The following is a 19,343-nucleotide window of genomic DNA, read 5'->3' as shown; positions in this document are numbered from 1 at the left end:
GCTTGCTGTAACAAAATGGGGGAGAGCCTTACCGGAGAAGGTGACCTGGAGGATGTAGAACCGGTCGAAGGAATGGAGGTAGCCGTATGAGTAGGTATGGGTGATGGGGTTAATATGCTTCTACTGGGCACCAAGGGTTGACGCCGTCTGTGGTAGTACTTCAGAGGACTCAGTAGTGCACTTTGACGCTCCAAAGACCTCCTTGTATGTGTCATGCAGTAACCGCCAACCCCACCAAGCTTTGGGCAAGAAGACCTTCACTTGGGCAAGACAACCTTTACTTGGCTGAACATTGGTCTAGACTCTACTAGACTAGGGCGAGTGACTAGACCACCTGGCCTGGACCAGGACGAGGAAGGACTAGACCAGGGACGAGAAGGACTAGACCAGGACGAGGATTGGGTGGACGAGGGCAAGAGAGGACCAGACCAACAAGTCGAGAGACTAGACCAGCTAGATTAAGCTGTCAAGGGTGAAATTGGACCAGACCAACAGGCTGCACAGGCGAAGCGAAGAAACCAGCTACTCAACAGAGTGAGACTTCAGTTGAGGTCCCACCGTGATCGCCAAAATGAGAGCACTTGTAGCGTGAATAATGTGTCGTGCTCTCCACAGTGTGGGTGCCGCTCAGTGCAATGTGCGAGACAATCTCACTCAAACAAATGGAAACTTACTCAAACAGAATGAAACACGAAACAATCGATAACAACAGAACAACAGAACACAACAGTGGACTAGAACATGTGGACTCGACTATCTCAAAGAACCATGTACAGACTCTGGCGTGGCAGCACACTCAGCTCCAACCCAGGACTCAGAGGTACAAATGGGGTGTCGAGGCTCAGATGTGCAGGGATGGTGATACTGTGCTCTGTGTAAGACTCTGTGTAAGACCCGCTGCCAAGACGACGAACCGACCATCTATATAAGATAATGATAATGACCCAACTGCTACTACTCATAGATACAATCATAAAGAGCCACCAACAGCTCATAAATGTCAGCCAGCTAAGTGTGACCTGGCCACATGTCCACTAGGCCACCATCTGTATCCCTGCCACGTGTCACTGCCTAGAGTGTCTGTCCAGTGTGAACAGACCAGACCAACTGTACTAACTGTAACTGTGTCCTGTGAAAGTTACACTGTAGCCTGCTACAACAATTCCTATTGTTTTACTGTCCCCTCCAAAATTGCCATATCCGTATCTGCTTCCATTTCTGTTTTTATTTCCACATTGGAGTTTCCCACAACTAAGCCTCAGTAACACTTCACCATAAATTGAGAAGGTAAAAAACAAGGCTCAATAATACCTTATCTGAAATGTGCGAGATCATTATCCTTCGATCACAGAAATTCGTGAGGATAGTTTTTTTTTTAAAAAGAAAATATTTTCATTAAAAAATCACGTCAAGGGCACGGACCCTAAGGTATAATTACTTCAAAGCAATCCAACAGAGAATCAACCATAAATGGCATCATCAAAAGATAAAAATCCTAGTAGAACATATGCTTCCCACCACTTTGCAAGCCAAAGAACAAGACTCCAAGCTCATAGTAGATTCGTGAATGACGTGTAAGGTGTCAGAAGAAAGACATCCGCTTTTCTTGCTTTCTTCTCCTTCATGACCTTCAAACTTTTCATGTCCAAGCACCTACCCATAAAAAAGGGGAGAGAGAAGGTCACTTGGATGCGGATTACTCCCCATCCAAACCGGCCTCAAAGATAGCGAGGTTGGTTGCTGCTACAACATCTGTTTTTTCTCATTGACCTTGCCGCTCTAATATCCGGCATTACCTCCGGCATATGAGCAGTCTGCAAGAGGGTGAGGTCATCTCTGAGAAAGATGCCCATCTTCTTAAGAGTTGGTCTCTATTCATGAGTTCTTTTACTGTCAAAGCCACGCACACATCTACTTTGCTTCTCTTCTAGTGTCAAGTTAATAATGGTAGGTGTGGACGACGTCTCCTTGCCTTTCCCTTTCTTGGCAACCTCGATCCATTTCTCGGCCTCGTCTGCTTTCTGTTGAGTCTTTGTGATAACATCCACCCAAGAGAGGGGGGGAGGGAGGCAATAGAAGAGGGGAAAAAGGTTGGGGGTGGGGGTGGGGGTTTGTCTGACGTGGCAGTGCTCGGACACATACAGACTCCCTAATAAAGTTGTCCCAACTTTAGGGATTATTGCCGAGGGGCCCAAAGTGACACTAGGGGCATTAAAATAAAGCAAAGCGGTTGCTGACGTGGCTGACTGTACGGATTTTCGCAAATCGCGTTACTAGCTTTTGGCGATTACTGCTTTTGAGTTTAAGTTTTTGGAGCTTTGCTCTTGGGCATCCCTTGTAAGAATAAAAGCCCTCACTCTGCGGAGCATCTGGACGTAGAGATTGAGAGTGAGCACCCGCGGGCTCAATTGTACTTTGCACACATTAATATAAAAATAAATACCGAAAGGGGCGCCAGTCTTTGGGGCCAATACCTGTTGGCACGGAACTACGCCGGGCCATGTCGTTTCTTGTGAACGTTTTTGAATTAAATCTCTGTTTTGTTGTGGTAGAATCTTGACTTGGGTGTCCAAGTTTGTTTTGGGGGGGGAGTTCTTATTCGTGTGGCTAATTGGAAAATGAAAACTCAGAAAATAGAAGAAGTGTTACAATCTCATCCTTCAAGAAAAAAAAAATGCTTAATGAAGTGATCCTGTTGTAATAGAAGTTCTTAAATTTGTAGTTACTCTGCTCTTTTTTTCATAGTTTTCTGCTATTATCTATATTGGCCACTATGTTCTATTGCATATTGCTGGTAATTTGATTAGTTACTGGTGTTTGCAGATGACTGTTCTGGTTGTCTACGTGTTCCTGTATGGGAAGGCATATTTGGTAAGGGCTAGCTAGTGTTGATATGCTCAGTAGTGAATATGTGCTGGACAAAAGCTTTCCATAATAAAGTTTTTGATAATCTGGACAGGCTCTATCGGGTGTTGGGAGGGCTTTGGAAGAGGAAGCAGTGATAATGAATAACAGAGCTTTGCAGAGTGCTCTTGACACACAATTTCTGTTTCAGATTGGTGTCTTCACAGCTATTCCAATGCTTATGGGTTTTATACTTGAGCAAGGAGTTTTGAAGGTCTTCTGAGAGACAGCATTGTCAATTACATTGATCTCGTTTTCTTTTAATGGAGAATCTCCCACGTGAATGATGTTATATTCTAATTGATTTACTGGTCGTTTTCAGGCAATTGTTAGCTTTATAACTATGCAACTCCAGCTTTGCTCAGTTTTTTTCACCTTTTCACTCGGTACACGAACACACTACTTCGGCCGAACAATTCTTCATGGTGGTGCTAAAGTAAGGACTAATTGCTCTGTGACATTTCATTTTCTGGCTGTTTCACTCCCTTATATCTTGGGATCACGCAGTATCGTTCAACTGGAAGAGGATTTGTAGTTACGCATGTGAAGTTTGCTGAAAATTATAGACTATACTCTCGCAGTCATTTTGTGAAAGCGTAAGTGATCTGGTTAACTGGAGGTGCCTTTCTGGTCAATTCTTTTAGATTCACAATACTAACAACATCGTGCCTGGTTACATTTTACTGCAGGCTTGAGATTGCTATGTTGTTAATTGTGTACCTTGCCTATGGTTTTGAAGACTCTACCACAAGCTACATTCTTCTCAGTTTCAGCAGCTGGTTTCTTGCACTGTCTTGGCTTTTTGCTCCGTATATTTTCAATCCATCGGGTTTTGAATGGCAAAAGTAAACGTCCTTATGCAAATCTCTATTTATGTGATTTTATTATATGGGACGGTTGGCTGATCAAATGATTCTTGGTGCTGCTTTCAGGACTGTAGATGATTTGGATGACTGGATGGGCTGGTTGTTATATAGAGGTGGTGTTGGTGTGAAATCAGAAGAGAGCTGGGAAGCATGGTGGGAAGAAGAACAGGTGCCAATTTGAGAGAGAGAGAAATGAAATGAAATGTTATATTAACGTCTTCAAAAGGCCAAAGTGACCTATGAGACCAGAAAGTTACAATGTGGCGGATCTGATACAAAGTCAGAGTAACAACATGACAAAATGACAAAATAAAATATTATGGAATCCTAGACTGCTGGGTGTGGACTAAGCAGCTAAAGCAGCTAGCTGGGATAGGTAGATCATAGGAGATCCAACATCGGTCGCTGGCGTTATCTCATCAATCTCCTCCATGGTCAGTAGTTTGACTGGGCATTGTGCATGTCGAGCCAAAGTGACCTGGATCTCTGATGCAGCCTCTGTCGATGTTGTGTAGTCCTCCGCAGTCGTGGGCGTCTGGATCTCCCAAGCTCAGTTGCTCGTTCGATCAGTATGCCTCTGGTGTAAAGTGACGAGCTCTGTTGTGGTAGCAACTCCTCCGGGTGTCCAGTGGCAGCTCTAAAGAAGTCTGTGATCTGTCTCTGAGACTGGCTAATCTTTCCTCTCATTAGGCTCTCTCTGTGTCTGCGCAGCTCGAGCAAAAACAAACCCAGGCATCTCTGATCCTTGTACCACATGACTCTAGAGAATGGTCCAAAGCCCTCTCTGAACAAGCAATGGAAGCGGCCTCGTATCTCGTAGTAGACGGGGCAGTGGCATGTGTAGTGCAACTCTGTCTCAGGCTCGATGTCACACAGGGGCATGTCCTGGCCTCTGTTGGTACTCCGTTGTATCTCCCAGTAGTCTCGATCCGCAGCTGGTGTGAAGATGTGTGTATCTGGCCAATAGCACATCGCACCCCATGAGACAGGTGAGTGTCCATGTATCTGGGCCTCGTCACAAAACCATCCTCCGTAAGCTGGAGGAGATGCTCTCTTTAGAAAGCCATCTTCGTGCCTAGCTCCTGTACTGGTTGTATCCATGTCCTCTTGGTGTCTAGCTGGGTCAAGTCTTGGCGAATGAGCCTGGTGATCTCGGATTGTGTAAGAGTCAGAGAGGGCGCATCCAGTGAGTACTGGGAAGGAGGCAATTTGTCTATGCTGAACCCATGCGCCTGAAACCATAACGTCATCTCCCCATACCAGCATGTTGTATCTCCCTGCACGGCTAACTGTGGAGAGGACTCAAGTGCAAGGCGTGCATATCTGTCTCTGGGGAGTTCCCACATGCGGTGTATGAAGGAGACCGATCTTGTGAGCGCCTCAACCACCAGTGGGGAGGCAGCTAGCTCTGCTCGTATAATAGCACGTGGTACTGAAGTCTTGGCCCTAATGAGCCGCGAGATCATAGAGACCAGAGGCTTCTCCGTGTCCCCCCATCCATCACTTCGGCCTGTCCTCCCGTGATGGTCCAGTGAAGGTCCCCAAATCTCATCTCCATAGAGCAATATAGAAGCCACCAAAGTGTCAAAGAGCGAGAGCTTCGTGCGAGGCTCCTGAAACTGGACCTGTGAACACATCCTTTCCAATTTACCCAATGCTGCATGGGCTCTGGTCAATCGAGTCTGTGCTGCCCTCCTCAATGAAAATGCTGGCCCACTGAAAACCACTCAAGGTAAGTGTAAGCATCGGTATACTCCACCTTCTGTCCGTATGTGAAAGCATGCGCTGACCTCCTGATCCACTGTGGGGTGGTTTTAAATACCATGACCTTGGTTTTGCCAAGGTTGACGGACAAACCACTTTCTTGGGCAAACCTATGCAAAGCATCCAGGTGACGTTGCATCCCCTCCGGAGAGTCAGAGATCAAAACAATATCATCAGCATATAACAGTAGTGAAATCCATGTCCCCGCCAACTGTGCACCTCTATCACCATCTCTCTCAATGTAGTCAGAAACCTCATCTACATACATACCAAATAGAGTAGGAGCGAGCGGGCAGCCCTGCTTCACCCCAACAGTGGAGTAAACCGGTGTGGATAGACCCTCTGGAGTGCGTACATGCCCCACTACTGACTTGTATAATGCCATGACCCCCCAAATGAGCTCTGTGGATACTCCCATCTGCTGTAATCTGCGCATCAATCTCGCTCTGGGCACTGTGTCAAATGCTTTACGCAAATCCACAAAGCTGCAATAGATCCGTCTCCCACGCGATCTACCCTCTTCAATGATGGCTCTGAGTGTCAAGATATGGTCAAGAGTAGAAAAACCCCTTCTGAAACTTGCCTGCCCGGCTGCACACATCCCCTCCCTCTCTGCCCAGCTACTCAGCTTCTGCTCAAGAATAGATGCGTAGAACCGTGCCAGTGTGTGTCCAATCATGATGGTGCGATAGTTCCCAGGCTCCATAGGGTCTCCCGACTTGAAGATAGGTACAATAGTAGATAGGCTCCAATCCAGGTATCAGGGAGGTGCTTTTGGGGAACATCACTTATAGGCAGTCACAGATTGACTTCCGACGCCTAGTGCGGCGGAAGAAGAGGGCATTCCTAGCCCGCCTAGAGCAGGATCTATACCAATTATTCTTGAGTCAGGACTCACGTGAGGCGTGGAGGCTCTTTCATGAACACTCCTCCCCCCCTACCATCAGTTCTACAGAGGCCTGGGGCCAGTATGCATCATCTTTGTACACAGTTCCTGAGCAGACCCCCCTTCCCGACCCCCCCCCCCCGATCCATGCCCGCACACATGTGTTTTTTTCACCGTTGAGATGGTGAGGAAGGCCATTGACAAGATGAAGACTGGGAGAGCATATGATCATGATGGCTTAGTGGCTGAGCATTTCATGCATGCGAGAGATTTACTACAAGAGCTTCTAGCAGTTATGTTTAACTGTGCCATGTGTGAGGGCTCCCTCTGAAGTCTAGTTCTAGTGTCCCGACATTCCTCATCATACCAACTGTTCTGGGGCATGCTCCCTGAACGACGTCTCTGCTCAGGCTGGGTATGTGGGTATGCCTCTGCTGCTGCTGCATCATGTAGTGTCTGTGTCAGTATAGTAGTAAGCTCCTCCAGAGGTTGCCCTGGTTCCTCTGTGCACAGGCGTTTGTAGATTCCATCTATGTAGACAGAGTCTGTCTCCCGCGTGAAGGTGTAGCGAGTAGGGGGTGCTGCCCGTAGCCTGTGTGCTACACTAAATTGGAAAGAAATGGTCAGCGATATAAGAGCATGATCCACTGCCACACCAACAGGTCTGGGTCCAACCATGAGGTCCTGAATACTAGAGATGAGGCTTGGTTGTGCCATGACAGTCCACTGTGTTGGCTCCATGTCTGTGTGGGAAGCATGTGAAACCTCCCGAAGCAGGTAACCTCTGTAGGCCATTCAAGATGGCCAATCCATTTGCGGTGCCCATATCTATCAGGTGTCGTCCATACTCGGTATGTTCTGCATCGTGTGATAGTCTGAACAGGCTCGTCTCTACAACATCTACCTCTCTCATCATCTCCTCTGAAGTATCATAAAACACTGTATGGTGATGGGCAGTCCTAGCATTGAAGTCCCCTAGAATGATAATGTCACCATCTCTAGAGAACTCCCATATGTCATCATCCAAAATAGAAAAGGGGGACTGTCCTCTGGGTGATGCATAGCCCGACGTACTCGGGGGAAAGTAGCAAATAGCAATGTAGAGATATCTGCCCGTCTCTGCTTTCAATATCACCCACATGTACCTAGCCTGCTCATCCCTACGGGCTATATGTATCAATGGCTGCAAGTCCTCTCTAAAAAACACTGCCACACCCCCCGAGCCCCGTCCTCTGTGTTCTGAGCGTGTCTCCTATCTGTAAGCTGTCTCCCATCTGTATCCATTGATGTGAGGCATGGATTGCCCAGGGGCCGGGTGTGTCTCAGAGTAGAAGATGATGTCTCTTCCAGTAAAGCTATCCTCAAAAGCACCCACATCAAGACGCATGGATCCATTACAGTTCCAGGCAGCCACTTTGAGAGAGAGAGAGAGAGAGAGAGAGAGAGAGAGATGAAATAAAATGTTATATTAACGTCTTCAGAAGGCCAGAATGACCTATGAGACCAGAAAGTTACAATGTGGTGGATCTGATACAAAGTCAGAGTAACAAAAATGGCAATGACAAAATAAAATGACAGAATAAAATGCTATGGAATCTCAAACAGCTAGGCACTTTGATCTAAGCAGATAGGTGGGATAGCTAAATCATAGATCACAAAAGATCCAGCTAGGTGGGATAGCTAAATGAGAGAGAGAGAGAGAGAGAGAGAGAGAGAGAGAGAGAGAGAGAGAGAGAGAGAGAGAGAGAGAGAGAGAGAGAGAGAGAGAGAGATGAAATGAAATGTTATATTAACGTCTTCAAAAGGCCAAAATGGCCTATGAGACCAAAAAAGTTACAATTGGTGAATCTGATACCATGTCTGAGTATGGAAATTACAAAGGTACAAAGAACTAACACTAAGACGCTAAGGAGAAAGGAAATTGGGGGTGGGGGGGGGGGGGGTGTTTGTGGGTTCAGATGAAATTTCTCATTGGTCATTGTCGGATCTCATCGACCTCCTCTATGGTTAGTACTCTGGTAAGGCGTCTTGCATGTCGAGCTAGAGAGAGAGAGAGAGAGAGAGAGAGAGAGAGAGAGAGAGAGAGAGAGAGAGAGAGAGAGAGAGAGAGAGAGAGAGAGAGAAATGAAATGAAATGAAATGTTATATTAACGTCTTCAAAAGGCCAAAATGACCTATGAGACCAATCAGTTACAAAATAGTGAATCTAATACCATGTCTGGGTACAAAAGAACTAGAAAAGAACTAGAAGTGGAACAAAATACTACTACTACTACTACAATCTAAAACTACGTGGGTGTAGCAGCTGATACAATAGGTACCCGGTAAACTGGATGTAACAGTGTGTGAAACAAAGATGGAAGAAATGGTGAGGATCCATCCTCATCTGCACTCTGGATGTCGAGAGAGTATGGCTCGAATCTTCTGTTGTAGTCTCCGTCGATGCTGTGTAGCTCCTCTCCTCAGTCGCGGTCGTCTGTATCTCTGTAGCTCCAATGCTCGGTCGATGAGAGTGCCAGTAGTGGTCGAATGAGTGTGGGACGAGCTCTGCAGTGGTGGCTGCTCCTCTGGCTGTCCCATATCTAGTGAAAAGAAATCTGTAATGTGTCTCTGGGACTGCCTCTCTCTAGCTCTCCCCAGTAAAGTGTCTCTATACCTGTGTAACTCAAGTAGATATAGTCCAAGACATCTCTGATCCTCATAACTCATGACCCTAGATAGAGTACCAAAACCCTCTCTGAATAAGCAGTGGAAACGCCCTCGTATCTCATAGAACACTGTGCAATGACATATGTAGTGCAACTCTGTCTCTGGCTCTCTCTGGCATAATCGGCATATCCTGCTGTCTGCTGGTATCCCTCTGAATCTACCAGTCTCAATCTCGAGCTGATGTGAGGATGTGCGTATCTGACCAATGGCACAACGCAAACCATGAGACATATGTGTGTCCATGTAGCTGGGTCGAATCACAAACCCATCTCCTGTGAGGTGGAGAAGATGCTCTCTATAGAAAGCCATCTTCGTGCTCAACTCCTGAGGCGGCTCTATCCATGTCCTCCTGGTGTCGAGCTGGATCAGGTCCTGACGAATGAGTCTAGTGATCTCCACCCGTGTAAGAGACAGCGAGGGTGCCTGAAGAGAATACTGGAAAGGGGGCAACCTGTCCATGGTGAAGCCATGCGTCTGAAACCATGAAGTCATCTGTGCATACCAGCATGAAGTGTCCCCCTGTAGAGCTAACTGTCTGGAAGACTCAAGGGCCAATCTAGCATATCTGTCTCTAGTAGTATCCCATAGGCTGTGCACAAAGGACACTGATCTGGTAAGCGCCTCAATCTCCAAGGGGGGGGCAGCTAGCTCTGCTCGAATGATCGCGTGAGGTACGGAGGCCTTGGCTCTAATCAATCGGGAGATCATAGATACCAAGGGCCTCTCCATACGTCTCCAACCATCCTGGCCTACAGAAGGTCCCCATACCTTTACCCCATACATCATAGCTGAGGCTACTAAAGTATCAAAGAGCCATAACTTTGTCCGAGGTTCCTGGAACTGAACCTGCGAACACATCCTCTCCAAGCCTCCCAAGGCCGCATAAGCTCTGGTTAGTCTAGTCTTTGCTGCTCTCCCCAAAGAAAACCTCGGCCCAGTGAAGACTATCCCAAGGTAAGTGTATGCATCTGTATACTCCACAATCTCTTGACCATACGTGAAGAGAAATGAAATGAAATGTTATATTAACGTCTTCAAAAGGCCAAAGTGACCTATGAGACCAAAAAGTTACAATGCAGTGTATCTGATACAAAGTCAGATTAACAAAATAAATTAAACTAGGATAACAAAATATAAGTAGTGCGGGATCCTAAACTAAGCAGTACAATGTGAAGACAATATGGGAGGGGAGTAGAGAGAGAGAGAGAGAGAGAGAGAGAGAGAGAGAGAGAGAGAGAGAGAGAGAGAGATATGAAACGAAATGTTATATTAACGTCTTCAAAAGGCCAAAATGACCTATGAGACCAATCTGTTACAAAATGCTGAATCTAATACCATGTCTGGGTACAAAAGAACTAGATACTACTACTAGAATCCATCCTTATCTGCACTCTGGATATATCGAGAGTGTGGCTGGAATCCTCTGTTGTAGTCTCCGTTGATGCTGTGTAGCCCCTCTCCTCAATCATGGCCGTCTGGATCTCCGTAGCTCCAGTGCTCGGTCGATGAGATTGCCGGTAGTGGTCGAATGAGTGTGGGCCAAGCTCTGCAATGATGACTGCTCCTCTGGCTGTCCCATATCTAGTGAAAAGAAATCTGTAATTTGTCTTTGGGACTGTCTCTCTCTATCTCTCCCCAGTAACGTGTCTATATATGTCTGTAACTCAAGTAGATATAGCCCAAGACATCTCTGATCCTCATAACTCATGACCCTAGAGAAAGGGCTGAAACCCTCTCGAGATAAGCAATGGAAACAGCCCCGTATCTCATAGTACACTGTGCAATGACATATGTAATGTAGCTCTGTCTCTGGCTCTAATTGGCATAAGCGGCATATCGTGTTGTCTGTTGGTATCCCTCTAAATCTACCAGTCTCAATCTCCAGTTGATATGAGGATGTGCGTATTTGACCAATCGCACACCGCAAACCATGCGACATATGTGTGTCCATGTAGCTGGGCAGAATCACAAATCCATCTCCCGTGAGGTGGAGAAGATGGTCTCTATAGGAAGCCATCTTCGTGCCCAACTCCTGTGGCGGCTCTATCCATGTCCTCCTGCTATCCAGCGGGATCAGGTCCTGACGAATGAGTCTAGTAATCTCCACCAGTGTAAGAGACATCGAGGGTGCCTGAAGAGAGTACTGGAAAGGGGGCAGCCTGTCCGTGGTGAAACCATGCTTCTGAAACCATAAATATTATCTGTGCATACCAGCATGAAGTATCCCCCTAAAGAGCTAACTGTCTGGAAGACTCAAGGGCCAGTCTAACATATCTGTCTCTAGTAGTATCCCACAAGCTGTGCACAAAGGAGACTGGTCTGGTAAGCGCCTCAATCTCCATAGGAGGGGCAGCTAGCTCTGCTCGAATGATAGCGTGGGGTACGGAGGCCTTGGCTTTGATCAGTCGAGAGATCATAGATACCAAGGGCCTCTCCATACGTCTCCAACCATCCTGGCCTACAGAAGGTCCCCATGTCTGCACTCCAAACAACATAGCTGAGGCTACTAAGGTATCAAAGAGCCATAACCTTGTCCCCAAGGTAAGTGTATGCATCTGTATACTCTACAATCTCTTTACCATATGTGAAAGTCGGTGCTGATCTCGTGATCCACTATGGTGTGGTGTTAAGCACCATACCCTTGGTTTTACCAAGGTTTACAGACAATCCACTATCCTCTGCAAATTTGTGTAATGCATCGAACTGTCGTTGTATTCCCTCTGGTGAGTCAGAGATCAATACAATATCATCAGCATATAACAACAATGGGATCCACGTCCCTGCCAGCTGGGCATCTCTATCACCCTCTCTGTCAAAGTACTCAGACACCTCATCAACATACATACCAAATAGAGTAGGAGACAATGGGCAACCCTGTTTCACCACAATGGTGGAGTGAACTAAATCAGATATCACCTCCGGAGTGCGTACATGTCCCATCACTGATGTGTATGTAGCCATAATCCCCCAAATCAACACTATGGGCACCCCCATCTCCTGCAGTCTACGCATCAATCGAGCTCTCGGTACCATGTCAAATGCTTTGCGGAAATCCACAAAGCTACAATAATCCGTCTCCCATGTGACCTGCCCTCCTCAATGATGGCTCTGAGTGTCAGAATATGATCAAGAGTGGAGAAACCTCTCCTGAAACCGGCCTGCCCCTTTGCTCGTACACCCTCACCCTCTTCCCAATTACTCAACCGCTGCTCAAGAATGGATGCATACAACCGTGCCAATGTGTGCCCAACCATAATAGTGTGGTAATTCCCAAGCTCTGTAGGATCACCTACTTCGAAGATAAACACAATAGTAGACAACCTCCAAGTCTCAAGTAACCCCTCACACATGGCACGATTGAACCTCTACCAACATATCTCTAGCATGTGTAAAGTGCTCTGCTACTAGACCATCATGATCATATGCCCTGCTGGTCCTCATCTTGTCAATGGCTCTCTTTACCATCTCAGTGGTAAAGAAGGTGCTGGTAAATGGGCATGGCTCTGTAGGATCTGGAAGGGGGTCCTATCGAGAACCATATATAACGATGAGGCATACTGGCCCCACACATTAGGAGAAGTAATCACTGGTGGAGGGGAGTGCTCATGAAAGAATCGCCATGCCTCTCTTGAGTCTCTACTCAAGAATAGCTGATACAAGCCTCGCTCCATCTGGGCCAAGTAAGCTCATTTCTTCCGTCGCACAAGGCGTTGGGAAGCAATCCGAGATTGTTTGTAAGTGATGACTCTAAAAGAAGATCCCTCTGAAGCTGGCTCTCATCTCTCTGCACGCCTCATCATACCAATTATTATGGGGCATGCTCCCAGAATATTGCCTTCGACCAGCTGAGTGTGTGGGTATGTCTCTGATGCTGCACCATGGAGTGTCTCAGTTAGTAAAGTGGTGCACTCCTCCACTCAGAGGCCAGGACCAGCTGTGCATATACGGCAATAGATCTCCTCTGTATAAACTAAGTCAGTCTCTGGTGTAAATGTATAATGGGTATGTGACCTACCTCCTGAGGTCTAGGTTGTACTATACTGAAATGAAACAGAAAATGTCAAAAGTGCATGATCCACTGCTACGCCCACTGGTCTAGCTCCCACTATGAAATACTGAATACAAGGAATAAAGCTCGGTTGTGCCATAACATAGTCCACTGTACTGGCCTCGTGTCTGTGTGGAAAGCATGTGAAATCGACTGCTCCAGGAAATTGTTGTAAGCCATTAAGTATGGCTAACCCATGTGCAGTTGTCATCTCCGTGAGGTATGTCCCATACTCCGTCTGCTCTTTGTCATGTAGCATCTGTCAAGCCCCAACTCACCCACATCCAGCTCTCTAAGCATCTCAATTGAAGTGTCGTAGAAGACTGTCTGAGAGTTGGCCGTTCAGGCATTGAAGTCCCCTAGGGGAGTGCTCAAGAAAACCTCACGCTATCGACCCTCACAAAGGGTTTGTGCACTCGTCAACCTGATGTCGATGTTCCATCTCTTGAAGTTCGTACTGAGTAGGCCGAGGTGGTCCGTACTCTTCCTCTGTTAAATCATCAAAATCTTCTTCGTGATCTCCTCCCGCATTAGCAGATGCAAAAGAAGTCGATTGATTCTTAAGTGTCGCGAGAAAAGGATAAGAGAAATCGGCCGCGCTCTAATACAATTGTAACAAACTTGGACACCCCAATTCAAGATTCTACCGCAACATAGCAGAGATTCACTTTGGAACAGTTCACAGAAGACGACACGGCCCGGCATAGTTCCGTGCCAAGAGGTATTGGCCCCAAAGCTAGCGCCCCTTTCGGTATTTCTTTTTATATTAATCTGTGTGCAAAGTACAAGGAAGTCCTTGGGAACTCACACTCACACTCTGCAACCAAATGCTCTGAGTGATGAGGCCCAAAAGACCTTTTTATTGTTACAAGGGTTGCCCAAAAAGCAGAGCCCCAAAATCTCAACTCAAAAGCTTACTGCCCCAAAAGCTTTCACTTCAAAACTTAAAAGCAATCTTCTCCAAAAGTAGCCAATGGTAATTCAGCCAAAAGCAGCATCGCAATTTCCGGAAATCCGTACTGTGCCATGTCAACATCTCAACAGATATTGCGGAAGTCCGTACTACCTACCACGTCACCTGTCAACGTGTTTTCCGGCCGGATTTCTACTGGCCTGCTGCCACGTCAGCCTATCGGCGCATTTCACGGGAGTTCGGGGCCCTACCACGTCACCAGTTTGTGACACTAACCCCAAATACTGGCATCCCTTTCGGTATTTCTTCATTATTGCTTACATCACGGTACAACTCCCGAGGGTCCTCTACTCTCAGACTTTGCATCGAGATGCTCTACAGAGTGAAGCTCCAAGGGTTCTTTATAAACAGTACAAGGGTTGCCTAGAAGCAGAGCCCCAAAAGCTAGCGCTGAAAGTTGCAAAAGCTGGTAGCGTAATTTGCCGAAATCTGTACAGCCTACCACGTCAGCACAACAGTGCGATTTGCGGTATTCCATACAGCCTTGCCACGTTAGCAGTCAATGCGTTGTCTGCCAGAGTTCAAGCCTTTGAGGTTTTTTTCTTTTTTGGTTAGGGTTGGGCACCACGGTTGATGCTCGAAAGTCCTCAGTTTAGTTCTCGAGTTTCTCTTGTCCACTCGGCCATTTTTGTTCCAATTGGGCTTGCCACGTCATCACTTTGTGACAACTGGTGGTGTTGGGGGATACTTTGGGTAAGCGTAATGGTTCCAATTGTGAAATACAGGAGACGGTGGTGGAAACGTGCCACAAGTGAGGTCGTAAAACTATCTAGCGAGAACAACCACTAAGAGGGATAACGTTTCGTATTGAACAGGTTTCAAAAGTTTCGAAACGGTTTTGCTAGATTAAGAAACACCATGTCAACAACTATGAGTGACAAGCCATAAATATGCATGTGCAAAGATTATTTATATAACGCTTTGATGCAAGCCTACTCATAAAGACTAGGATAGAGTCCAAAACCCACCTTGAGTTGAGAAAACAATATGTGACATCACCTTCGAAACGTTTTGAGAGAAGTTTCGAAATGTTAGAAACGTTTCATAAGTTTCTTGGCAACTGGGTGCCTGAGTAGGTAACACTTGAAGCATAACGGAAGGCATTATTCCCTTTCACTCTGAAACACTTCAGAAAAGTTTCTTAACGTTCGTAAGTGTAGTGAGTTAAGAGTTGAATTTCTTGGCAACTATGCCCTGGTGTTCTTGCTGGACACTGCTCCTTAACCCAATTATGACTGTTGTTTTTGTCGCTAACTGCCCCCGCGGTATATTTTGGGGTGGCGGCTCTCAACTGGGCGATATTGTAGATTTCCTTTGGACATATTACCTGTGCAAGAAATGCGTCATGGTTTTCGTCTTTTCATTGTTTTTGTGCCTTCTGTTTTGTGAGTATTTTGATAAGGGCGTTTCTAGTTTCATGAAGCATGTGCCGCTGTTGCAATGAATTTCAAGTGTTGTGTCATGTATGGACGCTAAACAGCTAGCCTTGTAAAATTGTATGAAGACTTCCTTAGCTAACATTCTGGGGAGCACTCACAACCAGCATGTTGTGTAGTGGACAGTGGCCCATTAGCTTCTTGTTGAGCTGGTCCAAAACAACTATGGGTGCATTTGGGTCTCCTTTAAGAGATTTGCCTCTTTGATTTTCCAGGGACATATCCGACATAATCGAGGAAGGATATTGGAGACCATCTTGAGCCTGCGTTTCTTTTTTTTCCAATATGGAGTGGTTTACCAGTTAAAAGCAGTAGATCAGAATACAAGCTTGACTGTAAGAAAATTTTCTTGTATATAGTCATCAAAACAAATGTTAGTTCGCCATTTTCAGTGTGAGCACTTCATGTGATTTGTTTGTTCTGCAGGTGTATGGATTATCATGGCTTGTTCTTGTTGGGGTCGTTCTCATCTCTAAGGTAATGTTTGGCCCATGCTTCCTATTTTTGTGCAAGCATGGTGTTTTGCAGATTCTATGAAAGTGAATACATGACGTGAACTTCTGGTATGATAAATCTGCCAGACTCAGATAGATCCAGGCCTTCTCATACTGAGGTTATTACTTTCTTCAGGTTTTTTCATTCAATTCCAAGGCCTCGGTGAGGTTTCAAATGCTCCTCCGATTTATCCAAGGCTCGCTTTTTATCTCACTTATCGGTGCTCTTGTGGCTGTTGTTGCTGTCACATCCTTAACTGTCGGAGATGTTTTTGCGAGCTTGTTGGCTCTTATTCCTACTGGCTGGGGAATTCTCTCTGTAAGTCTAAGTAAGATACATATCAATGCAGAGCTTGGTCACCTGTTTATATTAAACATATCTTAAATACCTTTTTTGCACAGATTGGAATTGCATGGAAGGGCCGTGTCAAGGCCTTGGGCCTATGGTCATCATTCCGCGCAATTGCTCGGTTCTATGATGCAGCAATGGGCATGGTCATCTTCCTTCCCATTGCCTTCCTTTCTTGGTTCCCATTTGTATCAACCTTTCAAACCAGGCTTCTTTTCAATCAAGCCTTCAGTAGAGGTTTGGAAATATCGCTCATTCTTGCTGGAAATAGGCCAAATGCGCAAACATAGGCTTTCTGGCTGGATCCAAGTCTGAGGTCTGTAATATATTCAAGATGGGAAAAATTTGGTATGGGTAGATGTAGGGGCATACCCAAAAAGAAGCAAAATCGAATGGAAGCAAATCAAGTTTGGTGTTCTTGAAGGAGTGCGGTCTCAATATTGGAGTATCCATTCGCAATGGCAATTTTCAAGGTGATGAATGGCCGCACAACCTTGAATATATAGTGGCAGGCTTGCAAGGCTTCAGTCTTTGTCAGTTGATAGACACCTCGCCAATGAAAGGTTCGCCCACATGGCAGCTGATTGTATTATGTAGTTGTTGGAACCAAGATGGGTTTCCACATTTGATAGGTGCAAAATGTAAACTCTCTGTTGTACATTTGAGCTCATTTTTAAAATCTTGCACGCTGAACTCTTTGAAGTTCCAAGCTCGGTATATTGGTACAGGATGATGGTGTCCAACAGAGTTGAATCTTTATTTATAGCTCTTAAGAGAAAATTCTGATTATTTCCATGTGTACGTGCACATTTGTCCAACCTTGCCCCGGTGTTTTTCCATTAATGATGCTTATAAATTTCTATGAGAAGATAGGGTGCAAGCACACTACTTTGAGGCTTTTAAAATCAATGCAAAGGGCAAAAGGCAAGGCAAGTCTGGGTTGTATTGAGACACCTTGTCTATAGAGAGGTAGATTCAAAGAGAAGAAGTAGTAGAAGAGAGGAGAATTTAACGTCGTAGGAAACTATCCCAAGAGACCTTAAAAGATCTATCCGACAAGGAGAGTTGAACTCAAGACCTGTTATGAGAGAGAGAGAGAGAGAGAGAGAGAGAGAGAGAGAGAGAGAGAGAGAGAATGAAATGAAATGTTATATTAACGTCTTTAAAAAGGCCAAAGTGACCTATGAGATTAGAAAGTTAGAATGTGGTGGATCTGATACAAAGTCAAGGTAACAAAAAACAACAAAAAAATCTTAGACTGTTAGATGCGAGCTAAGTAGTTAGGAGGGATAGCTAAATCACAAAAGATCCAGCATCGGTTGTTGGTAGATCTCATCAATCTCCTCCATGGTCAATAGCCTGACCAGGCGTCCCGCATGTTGGGTCAAAGTGATATGAATCCTTTGATGCAGCCTCCGTTGATGTTGTGTAGTCCTCCACAGTCATGAGTGTTTGGATCTCCCTAACTCGGTCGCTCGATCGATCAATGTGCCTCTGGTGTGATGCGACGAGCTTTCCTGTGGTAGTAGCTCCTCTAGGTGTCCAATGTCTGCTCTAAAGAATTTTGTGAACCGTCTCTGAGACTCGCTAGCCTCTCCCCTCATCAAGCTCTCTCTGTGTCTACGTAGCTCGAGCAAAAACAGATCCAAGCATCTCTGATCGTTGTACCGCATGACTCTGGAGAGTGATCCGAAGCCCCCTCTGAACAAGTAGTGGAAGTGGCATGTGTAGTGCAACTCTATCTCAAGCTCCCATGTCACACGAGAGGCATGTCCTTGCCTTTGCTAGGACTCCATTGTATCTCCCAATCTCGATCCGTAGTTGGTGTGAAGATGTGCGTATCTGGCCAATAGCACATTGTATCCCATGTGACAAGTGGGTGTCCATGTATCTGGGCCTCGTCTCAAAACCGTCCTTTGTAAGTTGGAGAAGATGCTCTCTATAGAAATCCATCTTCGTGTCCAACTCCTATGCTGGTTCTATCCATGTCCTCTTGGTGTCTAGTTGAGTTAGGTCCCTGTGGATGAGCCTGGTGATCTCAGAATGTGTAAGAGTCAGAGAGGGTGCATCCAGTGAGTACTGGAAGGGGGGCAATTTGTCTATGTTGAACCCATGCGCTTGAAATTGTGATGTTATCTCCCCATACTAGCATGTTGTATCTCCTTGCATGGCTAACTGTCGAGAGGACTCAAGTGCAAGGCGAGCATATCTGTCTCTAGCAAGTTTGCACATGCGGTGTATGAAGGAGACGGTTCTAGTGAGCGCCTCCACCACTGATGGGGGAACAGCTAGCTCTGCCCGGATAATGGCACATGGTACTGAAGCCTTCGCTCCAATGAGCTGTGAGATCATAGAGACTAGTGGCTTCTCCATGTCCCCCCATCCACGAGTGCGATCTGTCCTCCCGTGATGGTGCAATGACGGTCCCCAAATCTCAGCTCCATAGAGCAATGCGTCTGAGGCTCCTGAAACTGAACATGTGAACCCATCCTCTCCAATGTACCCAATGTTGCATGGGCTCTGGTCAGTCTAGTCTCTATCACTCTCCTCAATGAAAATGTTGGTCCATTGAAAACCACTCCAAGGTAAGTGTAAGTATTTGTATACTCCATTGCTCTTGGCCGTATGTGAATGCAGCGTTGACCTCCTGATCCACTGCGGGGTGGTATTAAATACCATGACCTTGGTTTTACCAAGGTTGACAGACAAACAAATTTCCTATGCAAAGCATCCAAGTGACGTTGCATCCCCCCCGGAGATGAGACTCGGTTGTGTCATGACATAATCCATTGTGCTGGCTCCATGTTTGTGTGGAAAGCATGTAAAACCCCTTGCATCAAGAAATCTCTGCAGGCCATTCAAAATGACCAATCCATGTGCGGTCCCGATGTCTATCAAGTGTCGTCCATACTCA

The 19,343-nt window shown here is 46.0% G+C and overlaps 1 protein-coding gene across 1 annotated transcript in view; it reads left to right on the top strand.

The window, feature by feature from the left end:
- LOC147424445 (callose synthase 10-like) overlaps positions 1-17,224 on the top strand; it is a 203,621-nt gene extending 186,397 nt beyond the window's left edge. Inside the window, exons 42-51 of the mRNA XM_086499522.1 lie at positions 2,824-2,871; positions 2,960-3,118; positions 3,227-3,340; positions 3,412-3,500; positions 3,594-3,749; positions 3,837-3,939; positions 15,802-15,921; positions 16,013-16,063; positions 16,217-16,399; positions 16,483-17,224. Of these exons, the coding sequence (XP_086355648.1) occupies positions 2,824-2,871; positions 2,960-3,118; positions 3,227-3,340; positions 3,412-3,500; positions 3,594-3,749; positions 3,837-3,939; positions 15,802-15,921; positions 16,013-16,063; positions 16,217-16,399; positions 16,483-16,719 (1,260 nt within the window). The 3' untranslated portion in view covers positions 16,720-17,224. The remainder of the gene's footprint in view (positions 1-2,823; positions 2,872-2,959; positions 3,119-3,226; positions 3,341-3,411; positions 3,501-3,593; positions 3,750-3,836; positions 3,940-15,801; positions 15,922-16,012; positions 16,064-16,216; positions 16,400-16,482) is intronic.
- Positions 17,225-19,343: the final 2,119 nt, after the last annotated feature.

Source organism: Adiantum capillus-veneris, chromosome 25, assembly GCF_014529385.1.
Source record: "Adiantum capillus-veneris isolate H3 chromosome 25, ASM1452938v2, whole genome shotgun sequence".
Lineage (NCBI taxonomy): Eukaryota > Viridiplantae > Streptophyta > Polypodiopsida > Polypodiales > Pteridaceae > Adiantum > Adiantum capillus-veneris.
The sequence above is the reverse complement of the archived record's forward strand: the minus strand, read 5'-3'. Positions and strand labels throughout refer to the sequence as shown.